This window comes from Acartia tonsa, chromosome 13, assembly GCF_053477335.1.
Source record: "Acartia tonsa isolate MP-2025a chromosome 13, ASM5347733v1, whole genome shotgun sequence".
NCBI lineage: Eukaryota > Metazoa > Arthropoda > Copepoda > Calanoida > Acartiidae > Acartia > Acartia tonsa.
Window position 1 is genome coordinate 20,804,233 of NC_137272.1, and position 18,709 is coordinate 20,822,941.

Below are 18,709 nucleotides of genomic sequence, written 5' to 3' on the forward strand. Positions count from 1 at the left end.
AAACCATGATTGTATGTTTTGGGATTTCTCTTGATTGGAGAATGCTACAAATACAAAAATCAGACCATAGTTTAATAGATAAGTTGTCATGATGCAAATGTATTTTAATACTATCTGGGTCATCATCACCAACAGCAAGATCATCTTTAAGATCATCATCCCCAAAATTAGGATTTAGATTATCATTTTTTTTTATCATATTAAAGACTTTTTGTTTTATTTTTTGGGCTAATCATTATTGCTAACAAGTATTTAACACAATCCTGTCAACTGGAGGTTGGCAGCTGTCCTCAGAAGTGATAGAGGTCAAATTTCTTATTTTCAAAATTATCTTTCTTTGAAATACATTAATTTCTACCCAATGTTATGTTTCAGTATAATCTATGCATAAATCCCTTCAAGAATATCCAATTTAACAGAATCAAATTTTAAAAATGAGAGAAAAGCAAAAATAAGTATTTTTTCTGTTGATTTTTTTATATCTGTGCATATAAAAGGTAACACCCAAATTTGCCTATTTTTAGTATTTTCATAAATTTTCCTTGAAATTTAAAGATATCTTAAAACTGATTGATTGGGCTTGTAAAGGAACCATTTGAGTATCTTCGGTCCAAAAAGGTCCGATTTGTGAGCATTTTTGGCCAAGTTGTGGCCAAATAATAATAAAACATAAAAAAAGGTAACACACTTTAGATGTATATTTTTCTGTTTAACTGCTATTAATCGTGATTGATATTTTATTAATCAATCTAGTAAATTGTTTACAATTTAGAAGCTCCACTTTTTATGCATGTTGTTATCCTTATTAGTAGCGAAGCTACTCTATAATTTACAATGTCCGTCCGTCTGTCCGTAATTAATGAATTGTGGGAAACGTAATTTTCTCGGCTCCTATTTAAGATAGACAGCTGAAATTTTTAGTGAAGATTTCCTCTATATATGCCCATCTATTATATCCATTGTTTTGTCCGTCTATTTGTTATTTGGGGTGCAAGATCGATTCCTAGATGTTTACGTTTTCGTGATTTTCTCAACTCCTTTCCAAGATAAAGGGCTGAAATTTTCAGGGATTAATCAATTTTATATTCTACACATTTTCACTAAGTTTTATTAATATTTTTTTTTATTAATTGGGGTGCTAGATCGATTCCTAGATTTTTTACGTTTTCATGGTTTTCTCAATTCCTATTCAGGATTGACGGTTAAAATTATCAGGGATTGAGTATGCTCATGTTCTACATATTTCCGTCAAGTTTCATTAAGACTTGTCTATTAATTGCGGTGCTAGATCGATTCCTAGTTTTCATGATTATAAGGTTGCGTGATTTTAAAGGTGTGATGATTTCCCTATTTTACCAATGTTAATATTTATTATATGACACTGCTTTATAGTATTTTTTTCCTGATATACAGTCATAATTTTTTAGCTTCGCTACTTATGGATGTTGTCATCCTTGTTGACATATATATGTTAAATTACAAACTTTCAAGTCTGAAAACATAATTTGAAAAGATAAGTAGATAAAATTAAGAGTTAAGTAAGTAGGCCTATTTTTAAGAACGCAGTTACTCTTCAACTTTAGGTAACTATAAGAAATAAAAATAGGGAGGTTAGTTTTCCACTTGGTTGTTTATCTATTACTTTAGGTTAAGTTAGGTATTCCGCAAGTTCAGGTCACGGGTGGTATACGCCCTGCAAGGAAAAGGACCCCTCAGGGGATGAGCAAAGAAAAAAAAATAATCCATATTTTTCAATTCATTAAAAACTTGGATGGGGAGTGGGAGTGTTCGACAGTATCTTTGTGGAAAAGTACACATGGATGTTGTTATCCTTGTTGTAACATGTATGCTAAATAATGATGACATATTTTCCCGTCTGAAAAACAGATTTAAAATAAGATAAGGAGGAAAAAACAAAGAGAGAAAAGGTTAAGGCATAGGAAGGGATAATGCAATTGAAGAAAAACTTTCTGCTATCAAAAATATTTTCTGTAAACATCCCTACAATAGCCAGTGTTATTGTTTAACCCCTATTATTTAACATTTTTGAAAATTATTATTTTTAATAGTTGTAAGGTTTAGAGTTAGGTTAGGTAAGGGTTAGAAAAGCCCCTCGGGGCTGGAACATAAATAGAATAAAGGGGGTAATTTACGTATAATAAAACAAAGTTCTTAAAATAAAAAATAATAATTTTTGCAGGAAAGTTTTATCTTAAAATTATTAGAATTATCAGGGAGGAAAAGTACAAGGAAACATAAATTAATTTACTTCCCTTACATAACATAAACTACCTTCCAAAGATATATTACCTAAATAAAGATTAGGGGGAAGATTAATTTATCGACCATTGTCCTATCTCTAAATCCATGAAGTTGACTACATAAATCTGCAGTTTATTTGCTAATATTGAAAGGGCACATTTGGACAAACAATTTATAAGAACAATCATGTTCATATGTAGTGCAGCAATATCAGATAACATTATTCTTATATAAAAGTAACTGGATGTCTGTTTGTATGTGTGTAGTGAAACCTCTAGACTGACATGGTTCTCCTTTACATACGAGCTTCTCATAGGTTCAAGGACGGTTTTGAACTATTTTGAGGCAAAGTACTATTACACTCCCAAGATAAATCTCCCCTAGAAAACAAAAACCCCTCTAAAAATATTTTTTTCTTTTTAAACAAAAATGTAAGTGGAGGGTGGAACTGACGAACCTACCCAAATTCTACAATAGCTTCGCTAAAAACAATCTATTTATATGTTTATCTTTATGTCTATCTATTAGTCAATCTATTTATCCATATGTTTATCTTTGAATTTTTCTATTTGTCTTTCTTTTTGTCTATCTATTCAAATGTTTATTTTTGTTGAGTTGATATTTGCTAAAGATCTCATAAACGGTTAAGGCAGGATCATTTGACCCTTGCATTTAAAGAAAGGTTCCTAATACAAAAGGGATAAGACAATGGCCGATAAATAGATGTACAGCCCCAATAATGAAATATAAAATTACCCCTTTTGTGGATAACAATTAGTGGTTGAAACCTTTGGATACTTGAATTAATGAATCAACCAATCAAAATTCAATAAAAGTCCCCCCAAAAATGTAAAGCGAACTAATAAGCAAACGTTTTTAAAATTTAGGGGACTAGCCTAATTTTAAAGCCCAAAGTTCCCTCCCTCCCTGTTCCTTCTGGTTATCGATGGTTCTATGCTATTTTCAGGGAATGTTTGATAAGAAAATCAACCCCCCCCCCCCTACACAAAGTAAAAAGGATTAGCAACTCAATCATTTCTTGAAAATGGACATCTGGCCAAACTCTCAGAGATTGGAGATTTGACGAAAATTATTTTGTGCTTCTCAATTATGCTATACAAAATTACCCCTTTTGGAGATATAAATTATTGATGAAAAATATATATGAAGGCATAATGCTTTTGTAAATAAAAAAAATTGTCTCAACAATGACCATATTTACTAATGAAAAACTTGGAGGCCAAATATTCTTTATTGTGATTCTCTATTTCTGCCCCTTATCTACATTAATGTGCAAAAACAATTCCCTTCTATATGTAAGCGTTTATGCAATATTTTTATTATTTTTAATATACAACACTGTTCTTCCCCATATTTACAAAATAACGACTGGGGGTAAGGGGGAGGATATTTTTTTATAGGAGCAATTTTTCTTAGGAGGGTGGTGGTTCCCAAAATAGCTATAAACTTTCCAAGGACCTATGATAAGTTACACTGTATAAAGGAGAACCATATCAGTGTAGTGTTTAGCAAGATCCTTAGGTACAAGCAGACAGACAGACTCACAAACACCCTGATACGTTTATATAAGAATATCAAAAGGGGTTAAGGTGTGATAATTTTTTTTTGTCCTATTACTTTATCCCTTCCATGTATAAAGTCATTAGACATTTAAAACCATTTGATAGCATGACCTTTGCTTTGAAGTTTTTACTGTAAATATAATATAAAAATAAAGTTTTCCTTTTACTTCAAATTTTAATGTCAAATCCTTTTCATAAAGTATTTTTTGTCTGAATATTTAGATCTCAAAATTTGCTGGTGTTTATAATTGTCTTAGGGTGGATTTAGGCTATTTTCCCGAATTCCATCGCCCTCCTCTAGAGGCTCTAGAAACTAGTAGCAACAATTACAAATTAGCGTGTTCGATATTATGATTTTAAAATATAATAATTTGAATTGTTTATGTCAACTTAACGGCATTATTACAAGTGTTCATGACTGAAATAACACTGAATAACATTATCATTTTAATAAACACAAAAGAAGTTTGGCTGTTTTTGAACAGCACCATATTATATCGTAATCAGCAAGCTAATCAGCAAATATATAATTCCCTTAAATACACACCCACACACACACACACACACACACACACACACACACAAGAAGAGGGAAGTATATTATTCAAAATAAGAGCCGATGTCTGCCCGTCCTTCTGTCTGACTAAAAGTAAACCGCTGGATCGATTGGGTTGTATTTCTAGTTAATTTTTCCTTTTGATTTTTGGTCATTCTAAGATTTTTTTTTACTTTTCTGGCAGTCAAAAATAATCATTATTGAGACAAAACTTATTGTTTTCATATTAGTAATACAGAAATGTTAACAATATTTTGCTGCTAAACTGCTGAATATCAATCTCTATATCTGATATTTGGACAATATGTTTATTAAGATGTTTGGCCATATGGGCGGCTTAATAACAATTTTATGTGGTTTTGTAATGAAATATTCCCTTTGCCATGGGGGGAATGGGGGGAGGGGATTAGACTGTAAATAAACGCGTTTTCTCATTTGTTGGATTAAAACTTAATTATATCTTGAAAGGTTTGAACTAGCAGTGTCCAATTATTTCAACTAATAATTTAAATCTACAGAAGAGGTAATTTTGTTATCATCATTTATATATACATCAATTAATTGTCCATTTTTATCCCTTAAGTGCTTTCCCTGAAAGTGCCTAGCGTGCAAAGAAATCACAGCTGTCTTTTTAGATATTAAGTATAATAATAGGCAACCTCAATTTATTTTTCTAAAAGAAAGCTTTTACCTATTTAATATGTATTATGATGATGTCTACTTAAATGTATATACTCAACTATCCAATCTCATTTAATTTAGCCGCAAAAGACAAATCACTCAAATTAAGCAAAGAATACTGTATTTCAAATTGGAATAAAAACAACCTGCATGCCCATACAATTCTCCTAATCCAATTTTCCTTCAAACTGTTACAAAATGCAGGGCAAGAAACTAATTTTTTTTTCTGATTTTCTTGATTTTTTAATAACACAGTGATTACTTTTTTTCTGATAAATTTCTAGCTACCAAGCTATGTTGATGTAAATAAAAGTCTCGTACTATAATATGTAATTCTGTATGTATATGTCTTTTCTTTATGAAATACATATCTTTAAAACGAACAAACGAAAATGAGATCAAAATAATTTTTCTTCCTATAAAATATCCTTCCTTTCTGGCATATTACGCCAGCTTTTCAATTGAAATTGAGGTGCGCTTTCACAGCCGCATTTGTAAAAGACACAATAGAAAATACAAAAAAAATAACCATGGACCTTAAAGTATGATACAATGATACCGCCACTCGCAACTATGGGCTGTTCATTTTAAGCAAAGTGAAACGGCAGAAAATTAGCGTAAACCATCTCAAGGATTTAATATAAAGTAAGATAGCCTGAAACCATCCCGTGACCTATGTGATGCTTCTCTACAAAGGAAAACTCAATCAGTTTAGTAGTTTATCAAATCTTAAGGTTAAGCAACCTTACTACTTTAAATTAAAACTAAGATAAGAAAAGTTGTATCTCGCATCGTATTTTAAACAGCTTTCCGCGGATATAAAATGTACAATTATATGATAAATTCTTATTCGTTATCCAAATTTTAACAATTTTGGGGACTTTATTATATTTTGATTGGTTGATTCATTTAGTTAAGTGTTTAAACGTTTCAACCAGTAATTGTAATTGGTGTCATCATTGTACATTAATTTAAAAGCCAATGTCTTATCTCTGCAGATCCCTGGATTATTATGCGGAAATGTTTTCACACCACAAATTTAAACATAAATATAAATTAATTTGTAATTTAATATCGAAATAGAGTAATTAAATATAAATTAAATCGTTATACGCAATAAATATAACAAATTGACTTAGGCCAATCTACAATCAATTCTTTCTCTTAATATTTGACAGATATCTTTTAAAAGCAGGAATCTTAAGGGATAAGACAATAGACGATAAATTTGGAGTACGCTACCAATTTAGAATAACAAATTTACCCCTTAATAAAGATTATTGCTGAGAAAATCTTTACACAGCTAGTTTGAACAAACCAATCAAAATTTAATAAAAGTTCCTAAAGTTTTTCAGTCAAAGCATGCGAGAATGTGTTTATAAAACTTTGGGTAGCAGTGTAATTTAAAGGCTAATGTCCCCTACCTCCCAGAATTTTTTTTAAAGGGAGGGAGAGGAAAATGACGATTAAATTAAAATTACAAACCTATTTCTCAGCGGTTATCGAGATCCTTCCAAACACACAGAGGCGTGCAGAAGCGAATATGAAAATGCACGCATACAAACAGACACAAAGATATCTTTTACTTTTATAGAAGAAATACTAATGAATGATGAAGTTGCGTGAATATTAAATTTTATAAGGTTGCGTGAATTACATGTATTAAAATTTCATATTATAAGGTTTTAAGGTTTTCCTTGTATGAAGCTATATATCTCGGAAATTGCTGATCCGAATAGGTTGTACTTGTCAGAGATGTTCTATAAATGTATTTTGGGGGGTTTAGGCTATTTTCCTGACCCCATCCTCCGTCCTCCGTCCTCCGTCCCCGTCCTCCTCTATAGGCTAGAGACGAAGGACAAGTGTTTTAACAAGGACAAGTATTCTCCAACGTAGTACAGCGATAGAAAACTATAACAAAATAGAAAAGAGATAAGTGTAGTTTTTGTATCTAAACCAGTTATCTTATATAAAAAATAAAATATAATTAATATTATTATCAATTAATAATTTAAAAATATAATTAACTTCAGTGACTTACAGAAGAACGTGCAAAATATAGTTGATAGAGCAGTTGTGCAACTTCAAATGAAACGGCAAGAAGAAATCTACGTAATTTAGTCATTTAATGCATGCACACTTTTTTGGCAAGTAATGTGGATAGGTGAAAACTACGGGTGACCCCAAAATTTGTGCTACTTTATCATTACTAACAATACTAGATTTCTATCTTTATGTCTGTCTTTTTATCTATCTGTCTTGATAAGAATTTCGGACCATAGAAAGAGAATGAAGTAGAGGGTTTCGTCACATTTTCACAGTAACTTTTTATACGTTATTTTAAGTTAGTTTAGGTAAATTAATGATTGCCCCGCATGGGCTAGTAATAGGATAAAAGCTACTGTGAAAATAAAACGAAACCTGCTACTTTGTTTTCTTTCCATTATCCAGAATTTCTTTTTTGTCGGAATTTTTATCTATCTAGCTATAAAAATGTTCATCTAACTCTGTAACCATTTATCTTCCTATCTTTTTAACTTTTTATGATCTTTCGAACCGATCTAAATATCTATTAACCAATCTACCTATCTGTTAATATATACAATACTAGCGGCTTCGCCCCTAAAAAAAGGGGGGGGGGGGTTGGGGGGGTTGCATTCCCCAAGAAAATAGCCTAAAACCACCACAGGACCAGTAGGTATATTCCCTGAAGAGAAGAATCCGATCGGGTCAGTGGTTACCGAGATATTAAGGGAAGGACAGACGGACAGACAAACAGACAGACGGACGGACAGACATCATTCTACTTTGTATTATCTGTATAAACAATTATATCTATATCTATTTCTCCTGCTATCTAAATATCTTTCTATTAACACCTATATAATATATATCCATTTATACGTTCAAAAAATCACTTCCATTACATTGGCAAAACACTGCTATATCATTAGCAAATTTAGATGTCAGATAGAAAGAAACGTCATGGAGAGAGATGACTTTAGCGGTTAAATAAATCTACAATCCATTCTTCACACCTAAATTTACAAACCTTCAGATGCGATAAAAATTAAGAAGGAAGAATAATGGACAGTTTCTTAAACTAGTCCCAAAGTTTTATAATAACCTTTTCTTATTTGTTGGCTTAACAACTTTGGGGACTATTTTGATTGGTTGATTCCAAAAGTTGTGTATTCAAACGTTTTAACCACTAACTTTAATGTAAAGAAGGAGTAATTTTGTGTTTTATCACTGGGAATCTACATCATTTTATCGGCCATTGTCTTATCCCTATAAATCCCTGCATTTCATCTGAGGAAAAACTATTTTGCAAACTACTTTTCTACCAGTTGATAATAACATTAATTTTTAGTGGCGAAACTACTCTAAAATTCAGTTTGTCAGTGTGTCCGCAACGCTATAGGGGATATTTAATTTTATGGGTTGCTGATATTTGGTGAAGATATCCCTCCTTTAAAGGGCATTCATAAAATGCTTAGGAGAAGAAAGTGCTCTAAATCAATTATATAAATATTATCTTCCCCCTTAGGTTTTAAAAAGACTTTGTTAAAAAATATATTCAAAATAATTAATTTGTCAAGTTCTAATCTATTTTTTGTCACGGTCTAGAGTACTTTTTAATTGCTGGGCAAAAAAAAAGATATTTTTTAAAATTAGAATCTAATTAAGATATCAATGTCCATAAGCAGCGAAAAATAACAATAAATTTTATACAGTAAAATAGATAATAATGAACCATATATAGATGGAGAAAGAGCGAGTAAAAAGAACAGAGGGAGAAAAATGGAGAAAGGGAAAATGGAGAGATAGAAAAGGGAGAGAGAGAAAAGAAGAGAGAGAAAGGGGAGAGAGGGAAAAGAAGAGAGAGAAAGGGGAGAGAGGGAAAAGGGAGAGAGAAAAATAGATAGATAAATAGATAGATAGATAGAGAGAGATAGGAGAGAAAGAAAAAGAGAGAGAGAGAGATAGAAAGAGAGGGAGAGAGATAGAAAAAAAGAGAAAGATAGAGAGAGAGAGAGAGAGAGAGAGAGAGAGAGAGAGAGAGAAAGAGAGAGAGAGAGAGAGAGAGAGAGAGAGAGAGAGAGAAAGAGAAGGGAGAGAAAGAGACGATCAACAACAAGATAGCAAAAGAAAAATAGATATTCCAAGACAACTATGAAAATAAAGAAATACTATAGAATCTTTTTTTATCAAAAATATTTATTAAATGGGTAGATAGAAAGATAGCAAGACATAAAAAAAAACATATCTAACCTGATTCTGAAAGATCTGATACCACGCCAAGACTAAGGGAAGACTTTGGCCTCTTGAGAAGAACTTTGGGGACCTCGTCGCTAAAGTATCGTCGTATTGGCTCAATAGGCTTCTATTTACATCATAGAAATAAATAATAATAATAATTGATTTTGTACGATAAATAGATTAAAATTAATGGGTTTTCAAGTTTTCAAGATTTAATTAAAGTACCCCAAAGTTTTAAAAGCCATAAATGAGAGCATAATTTACAGTCTATTGTTCAGCTCCTTACTCCCTGGAGCATTACTCTGTTCGTTTATTCTTTTTTAGGTTGTAAAAATATGAATTGTGCTTCGCTACTCATGGATTTTGTCATCATTGTTTTTCTTATAGAAAATGTAAAAAATTGTATTTATAAAAAATCACGCAACCTTAAAATCTAAACAATAATCACGAAACCTTACCAGTTAAAAAAAAAACAATACAATCCCTTCAAATTCAAATAGGATAGGCCTGCTTTTCCCTTTTTCACACCCTTCTAGTTTCAAGTTTCAACCCCCCCCCCCACCCTCCCTCTGGCGAATTTCTGTGCACGTCACTGGTTTAGTTATGTTAGTAAAGTAATGGTGTAAGACAGTTCTAACCTATGGAAATAAGTTAAGAATCATGCTTAACGCAAAAAGTGCTTGGTTATGACTTCCAAAAAGTTACACTTATACTCAGAGAGGAAGAGGATAATGGAGTTCTTATCAATCTACTACACTCCCTTCTAAAATAGTAAGTTACCAAAGGCAGAACCTGAAACAAAAGAAATTTGGTAAGTATTAATTTATTTTCATTGTCCTATCCCTGCGTGTCCCTGGTTGTATGAAAGCTAATATGACTTTTAAATATTGCCTATAGGTACTATCACTGACAGGGATATACCAATTGAAGAAAACTAAACTTACTACTTTTTGTTATCATTTGAGACAGGAAAATTACACCGGAAGAATTTTTACCCTAATTACAGAATATCTTATGAAATCTTCTTGACAATTACAGCAAGTGTTTGATCAAAAAAATGCAGGAAAATAGTAAATTTAAATTGTTAGGTGCCATGTCACTTTTTTTATAAATTATCCAAATCTAAAGAACATCAAAAGCATGTTGTGATTGTCGACAATATAGAAAATGATTTTCCACATAATTCTTCTTCTTTATTAACCTATCCTTGTAGCCTACAAAGAATCCAAACCAAAAAAATCAGATTTCAAACCATGATATTTAGGTTTTATATATTTAGTAAGGGGGAAAGCTAAGATAAAAAAAGTGTTTTATCAATTTTGCGAAAATTTTTGCAAATGAGCCAATTTCACAAATGTCCGCAAAATTACCTTGTTAATTCACGTTATCTCATTCGCTGATTTAAAAACTAGGATACTTATTAAAATTTGATTGGTTTATGAAAATAGCAGTGCCTAAGCCTTTACACCAATAGTTTTAATCTATAGAAAGGGTACTTATATCATAATTGGAGATGTACATCAATTATCGTCAATTGGTTTATCCCTTAAGATCGCTGATAAATTATTTTAAGAACTATATTAAGTTTGATATTCTGTTAGGTTTTTAAAAAGTTCTTTAAATAGCAGTCTGGTCTTTCTAGCAGTTTCGGGGATCTTACTGGACAAAATAATTACAATTAATCATACATCTTTAGTAAATTGCTATTTCAAAATTTTAACTTTTTCTAAAAGTTATTAAAATGGAAGAAAGATAAAACAGTAAGAAAAAAATGTACAAATCATCTTAAAATTTAGAATACGTTAATCGCAGGTTTTATCAGAAAGAGGTGCAATGGGCTGTTTATTACGCTAGTTCCCAAAGTTTTATAATAATGTTTTCTTATACGTTGGGTTAACAACTTAGGGAATTTTGATTGGTTTGATCATTAAGTTGAGTATATAAACGTTTTGACCACTATCTTTGATCTACAGAAGGGGTAATTTTGTGTATCACAATTAGGGATATATATCAATTTATCGGCCATTGTCTTATCCCTATAGAACCCTTGGTTTTAAACAATTTGACAGAAGAAAAGAGAGATCTAATGAGCCCCTAAAGGCTAGAGGCAAAGGTACTTGTTAATGAAATGTACCACAGTAGGTGCATATTTTAATTGTCCTTACTATTCTTACATAATTAATCAATGGAACTAAATAGGGAAAGAGAAATAGACCATTATATCAGGAATCTTAAGAGATAAGACAATGAAAGATAAAATTATATACAAACCCTCCCTCTGTAAATTAAATTATTTTTAAGATATATTTGTCTTTTCTAGTTTGAAACCAACCAAACAAAATTCAAATACAAAAAGTTTTCGAGCCAACGAATAAGATAACATGGTTATAAAACTTTGGGTTCAAGTATAATTTACAGTATATTGTCCCCTCTCTCCCTGTATAATACAAAAACCAATCTTAACTTAAAAGTAAAGATAGGTCACTAGAAGATAAATTAATCTCCCCCTCTCCCAAATACAAATAGAAGGACAGTGATAAAACACCTAAAAAAAAACTACTATTTTGCCTTAACATTAAAAGGTATTAAATACAATATATTGGTTCTTTTTGAACAATAGCATACTCTAGTTATCATTTTTAACCTTCCATGCTAAGCATAGATGTTTGCAAGATAAAAAATTTAAATTCATCCTTCATTAACTTATCCCTGTATCCCTTCACTGAATGAAACAGAGGTTTTCAGTTCCAAATTTTGAGTTCCATCACTATCGCCAAATCTTTCATCTGAACTCCAGATTATCACTAAAGCACAAAATAACCCTTCTCCTTTTGCTTATGGTGTCTATAAATAAATTAAATTATCAATTCTGCATATTAAAATATAATACAGTATAATTTACAGTTCAATGTCAATTCCCTTCCTAGATCAAGGCAATATGTGGAAGTGGTAGAACACTTTCAAATTTACAGACTATAGATTTAGTTTAAGGGCGAAAACGCAATTTTTAATAGTCGGTAGGAGAAATAGACATATTTATTTACCAACTACCAAAAGCAGAATTTACACATAAGAATAAGGGAATTTTAAGAAAGGAAATAAAAGTATTCATTTTTTTAAGGGGGGAGGGGACGACCACCTTTTCCAACCCAAAGTCAACATCCTCTGATAATAAAAAATAATAATGTACAGGTAGAGAGAGGACAAAGACAACTAATCTACAACACATTCTTTTTCCCAAAATATTTCAAAACTATAGAAAGCATAATTTAGCACATTCGCATTAGAAGCTAAATAAATTATCCATTGTCTTATCCCTGTATCCCTGTATCCCTGATGAAATGTAAATGACTCGAAAGTTTTGATCAAACCTTTCCATTGATTAAATATTCTTTTATAGATTGGACATAGAAAATATTTGATAAAGAAATCATTTTAAAAGTGTAAAGACGTACAGTTAAGAAGTAATAAATTGTGAGAAGAAAAGAAAAATATATTTGTAAGACTGAAAAAAGTAGAAAGAAAAAAGAGGAATAAAGAAATATAGAAAATATAATCTACTTTGATACTTTATCTCTGAATTCATTTCAATATGAAATAGATTAAAATAATAATGAATACCAACAGTTATAGGATGTTCGTTTGTCTACCTGAAAAAAAATATTTGAAAAGGGGAGGACATATTAATATTTATTTCCAATTATTTAATCTTCAGCCCCATTTTTATTTATGAAATAAATAATTCAGAATTTACCTTTGGTGACTTAAAATGGTTGGGAGGGGGGAGGGCCAGGGGATGGCCAATGAAAAACAAATTGCTGTTCTCCTAACTTTCCCAAATGACAAAGGACATCTTTTGTTTATGATAATATGGGGGGGGGGAGGATAATATATCTTCTATTGTTTTATCCCTTTATACTTGGATTTAGCAAGTAAACTGTGTCATAAGTCATTAGCATGAATTTATCAATACATGATAATTCAATGCTAAGAGAATGCAGAACTAGAGGGGACTATGGGCTGTTTTTACACTAGTTTTATAATAACGTTTTCTTATTTGTTGACGTTAGTAAATTATGACTGGTTGGTTTATTAAGTTAGGTATTTAAACGTTTCGACCACTAATTCTCATCTTAAGAAGGGGTAATTTTGTGTATCATCATTGGGGATGTACATCAATTTATCGTCCATTGTCTTATTCCCTTAAGATCCCTGGGTTTATGCCCCCTTATTATGCTTTATTTGGAAGTATTTCAATTTTCAACATTTTTGTTGTGGCTTTCAATATGAATAAATTATCTAAAAGTAAGCTATTCTAGTTTTAAATTATTTAAAATTTCACATGGATCTCAAGGAATAAGACAAATGCCAAAAAATTGATGTACATCTCCATTCCCAAATGATGATGCACAATATTAATCTTTTTATAAATCACAATTGGTTGGGACGTTTTGATAAAACAACCAATTATAATGCAATAAAAGTTGCAATGCCAAGCCACCGAATATTAAAACACCGGGGACAAGTATAATAAACAGCCCAATGTCTCCTACCTCCCTGGAATTTTTTTTCAACAATATGATTATTTCATATCTCAAATTATTGACTTTACACCATTTAAGAGATCTTTCTAAACTAACAGACCAAGTTTATGAAACCTAACCACCGAAAACCAACGTGCCATAAATCAAACAGCTTTCAATATTTCCAATTTATCCAAATATCAATAATATTAGCGCAGCTACTATAAAACTAGTTATTTCTATAATTTCCTCAATGATATTCTCATGTTGTATCTCCTCTGACTCTATACTGTTTGTCCACACACCGCTGGAGGCGGATAAAGCGCCGCCGTCGGGATTGTAGCGGCTGCTGCGCCCGGCGGGAGCCCTAATTTGGCGGATACTTAAAATATAAATGAAAGTCTAATAGGTCAATGGAAGTTAAATTAGGTCCAACTTTCAAAGGACCATCGCATAGAAACTAATATTTTCTAAAGAATATGTTAGCGCTAAAAAAGACAAATAATTCCTTTTTATGCAGGAAGATTAATTTAAATTCCATAGTCATTTCCCTTAATTATTCAATCATAATTGAAATATCCATTCCTTGTGGTGGCTCCATCCGGATGACCGCGCGGCGATTTTGGCGCCAAATTATCCCGATCAGCTGATTTTCGCGCCAAAACTTCGCGATCAGCTGTTTGATTAGTGACAATGACCTGGGGGACCAGGTGCTGGTGGCGACGCTGCAAGGAGAACAGGGACTCGTAATAGGACTCATCCGCACGCTCCTAAAAAGAGAAGAGATTAGGATTTATATAAAGGTAGATAAATTGTTAGATATGATTGATAGATAGATAGATTAATAGAACATGATTAGATATGATAGAAAAAAACGATGTACATATAGATAGATTGATAAATTGGTTGGTGAATATATTATATAAATAGTTAAAGATTTAAAAATAAAAGTAGAACAGTTGATTTTATTAATAAATAAATAGTTTAAAGGATGGATGAAAATTTTGTATTGATTTTAAGTAAATACATAGATAGATTAGATCATTTTTGGCATCTTAACATTATAATTTTCAAAACAAATTAAGCTACCATTTTAGGTTTTCCTTAATTAGTTTTAAACATTAGAATTAAAATTTAGAATGTAATGAAACTACTCTACAAGGGGGTTTCTGTCTTTTTTTTCATATAGTAATATTTTTATTTTTTTATGGCAAATCAAAGGTCATAAAATATTACATTTTATATAAAAATTGTAAATAAATGGAGACAATTTTGTGAAATTATTGTAAGGTTTCCACGTTTTTATGATAAACATTAGAGTTTAACATTTACACAAATTTTACATACACTTATAATTAACACGTTAAACATGCTCCTTAAAGCTTAGGATCCTTCCTCACTGTATTTATGCATGTCTTTTTTAACGATTGCTTGACCATATATATTGTTTAAGAACGTAATATTAAGGTTATTTACCAGGCATCTAAAGGGATAAGACAATGGCCAATAAATTGATGTATATGTCCAATGATAGAATACACAAAATTGCCCATTGTATATATCACAATTAGTGGTTGACACGTTTGGACATTCAACTTAATGAACCAACCAATAAAAATTCAAAAAAAAAGTTCCAAAAGTTGCCCCCCCCCTTGTTTTTTTAAAGTTTTTTCTTTGATTCCAAATCCCTTGCACATAGAGGACTGCAAAAAAATGAAGCAATTCTAGAATTGATATTGGATCATTCTATTTGAATTAATTTCTAATTTGAAATTCTTTCGCTTCCCATTCTTCACAAATTGATTCTAACACTTTTTAAATGCGAAGATTTTCTATAATTAGGGGAATTCCGTATGTCCGGCTGCAACGGATAGCTCTTATTACAGATTTAGGGAAGTTAGACTTGCCATATCAATTTCAAACTTTCAATGATGATCCCTCTAACTGTTAAGATACATTTTAAAAAGCGGAGCATCTCTATTATCATCCATTTAAAATATGCTGATTTTCACTTTTTAAAAACAATTTTTGTATGATAAAAAGGATCCTAAGCATCTGAATCTTAGAATAATGATTATTAGGACAACACGGTACAATATTAGAAACAAAACATCTCTATGTTTGTAAATATTCGTTTGTCTACGGTCTGATGATAAAAGCTTTACTTTTATGGATGTTGACATACTTGTTTTGCCTTATTTTCAATTGGAACAAAAGTGAGAACGTTCAAGAAAGCGAACTTCAAAAAAAAAATGACAAAAATCAAGAAACAATGCATTCAATATTCAAATATCTAGAAGTCTAAACAGAAATTCCATGCAAATCTGTACTATTTTTTTTAATACAGGATTGATATTTCGGATATAGGCATTTTAAGACTTGATTATATAAATGCTTTGCCTAAGATATCATACTATATTAGTTTTCAGTGGGATACTTTATGAATTTTACCCAACTGTTACAGGAATCATCATAAAAAGTTTGAAATGTATGGGGCAAATTACACATACATACAAAAACAATAAAAAACGTTCTCTTATACGTTGGCTTAAAAACTAAGCTTGTACAAACTAGCAGTGTCCAAACTTTTCTACCATTGATTTTAATCCACGGATGAGGTAATTTTGTAAATCATAATTTGAGAACCCTAGATCTTATTGCTTTGGAATGAAGATAAAAAATAAAGTTTTAATTCTATATTTTAGTGGAGATGGGAAAACATGCCAAACCAAAAGCCATTAGCCTATTTTCAAGGAATATAACCATACCACAGGGATGGGGCAATAGATGACAAATTCATCTTCACTAAAATGCAAATTGATAGAAACACAGATATTCTGCTATGGATAGCTGGGAGGACTTAAGGATTATAGATTTTTTATTTTTCAGTGGTCTTTCCCTTCCTGAATTTAACAACAAGGCCTTCCCCCATTTTATTTTGACAAAATTGAAATTTAATGATATGTTTATATATTCTTACAAATTTTTAGCTAAACAACATCCAAAAAAACGAATCTTTGAAATAAAGAGGACAAACGAACATTGACTCTTGTAGAGTGTCAGACTTTAATTTAATTTTTATTAATTGGTTTATTAAATTAAGTGTTCAAACGTTTCAACCACTAATTTTAATCTACAGAAGGGGTAACTTTGTGTATTATCATCGGGGATGTACATCAATTTATCAGCCATTGGCTTATCCCTTATTCTATTAGCTTTTAGTGGTAGGGAAAGGACACTTTAATAATTACGGGATATCCAAGGTTTTATAAAAACATGATCATTTTTTATGTTTTTACTAATATACCACTTGAGATCGTATAAATAGCGTAAAATATGGCACCCTATTATATCATAATCTTTTTTGTCCTAAGCTTAAATTTTCTATACTACTGAACTGATCGAGTTCTCCATTTCATGGAAGCTTCACATAAATTGGTTTTAGGCATTTAAGTTGATAAGTTAAGGTATTTGGATGGTTTTAGAACATTTTTTTCTGGTTTCCCATTCCCGTCGGATTTATAGTTCCTAGGTCGCAGCCGCTAATAAAGTAGTAAGCATTCAACAACAAAAATCGAGATAGGGTATCATTAACTAGTATTAGCTAAATTTAAACGTTACAAGTCTTTGTAAAAACACTAAAATTATGATTATAAGAAGTTAACTAGTTTGCTAAAATATATAAAAATTAGATTACAATGTATAGAGTGAGTGAAATTAATCTACCTCCCTTACATCCCCAAATACTTTATAAGCTATCAAAGGAATGCTATTGTCATCAACTTCATATTTCAATCTTTTAAAGTCAAATTTAAAGACCATTAGACGGACGAAAGGAAAGAGTTAGTTTTAGAGCGGAATCAACACAATAAATTTCAGACATCTATCTTTTATACCATTTCAGAATGTATAGACTTTTTGAATTATAGAGAAGCTTCACTATTAAAAACAAAAAAAAATAATAAGTGGCGCAGATACTCTTAAACTATAGTCTATGTCCGTAGTCTATGTATATTATGATTCTATTGGCAAATAGCTCAAAACATTAGGGAAGTGTGGTTTGAGCAAATAATTACAAAATAATAGCATACAGGGTTAGGACAATGGACAATAAATTAATCTTTCTTCTCCACCTAATATATATATATAATATATATGTTTTTTATTGTTAAAATCAGGGGAAGGAAAGGATGTTGATTAATGTAATTACCATTCTGAGGGAAAAAAAGTTTTACGCCAGTCAAAAACTAACAATGATCTGAATAGTTTATAATAAAATCTCGTTAATTAACATATTAATAAAAAACAGTATGTAAATTATCTTACTGTCAGTTAAATATTAAAAAGAACGAAAATGACTAATATCAGCAAATCTTCTTGAACAAAAATGTTAAAAAGCATGGAAAAAGGGGACATTGGACTGTAAATTACTCTGGTACCCAAAGTTTTATTACCACATTGGCTCAAGATTTTCATGGTTGATAACAAGTACCGTCCATACTTTTCAACCGATAATTTTAATCTACAGAAGGGGTAAAAAAATGTAAACTAACAAACCGACACAACTGGCTGATAGAGTAGTTTTGCTACTAAAAAACATAAATTAAAAATGATAAAAAAATTAGCATAAAAAATTGGGCAGATGGCCTATTTATTATCTTAATACCGTTCTTTTTTAGTAACAAACCTACTCTATAATCAATTTGTCCGTCCATACTGCTATAGGAGAAAAGCAATTTTCTCGGCCGCTATTGAAGATAGACTAATGTTCTTTTGTAAAGATACCTCACACCAAAAATCATCTAGTCAAAAACTTGCTGTGTCCGTTAGACTGTCGGTCA

At 31.0% G+C, this 18,709-nt stretch overlaps 1 protein-coding gene across 1 annotated transcript in view; it reads right to left on the reverse strand.

Annotated features, from left to right (window-relative positions):
• Positions 1-18,709, reverse strand: part of LOC145335200 (uncharacterized) — a 133,950-nt gene that overhangs the window by 20,748 nt on the left and 94,493 nt on the right. Inside the window, exons 13-15 of the mRNA XM_080180933.1 lie at positions 14,453-14,638; positions 14,118-14,234; positions 9,358-9,469 (exon numbers count right to left, since the gene is read on the reverse strand). Coding sequence (XP_080037059.1) covers positions 9,358-9,469; positions 14,118-14,234; positions 14,453-14,638 — 415 coding nt within the window. The remainder of the gene's footprint in view (positions 1-9,357; positions 9,470-14,117; positions 14,235-14,452; positions 14,639-18,709) is intronic.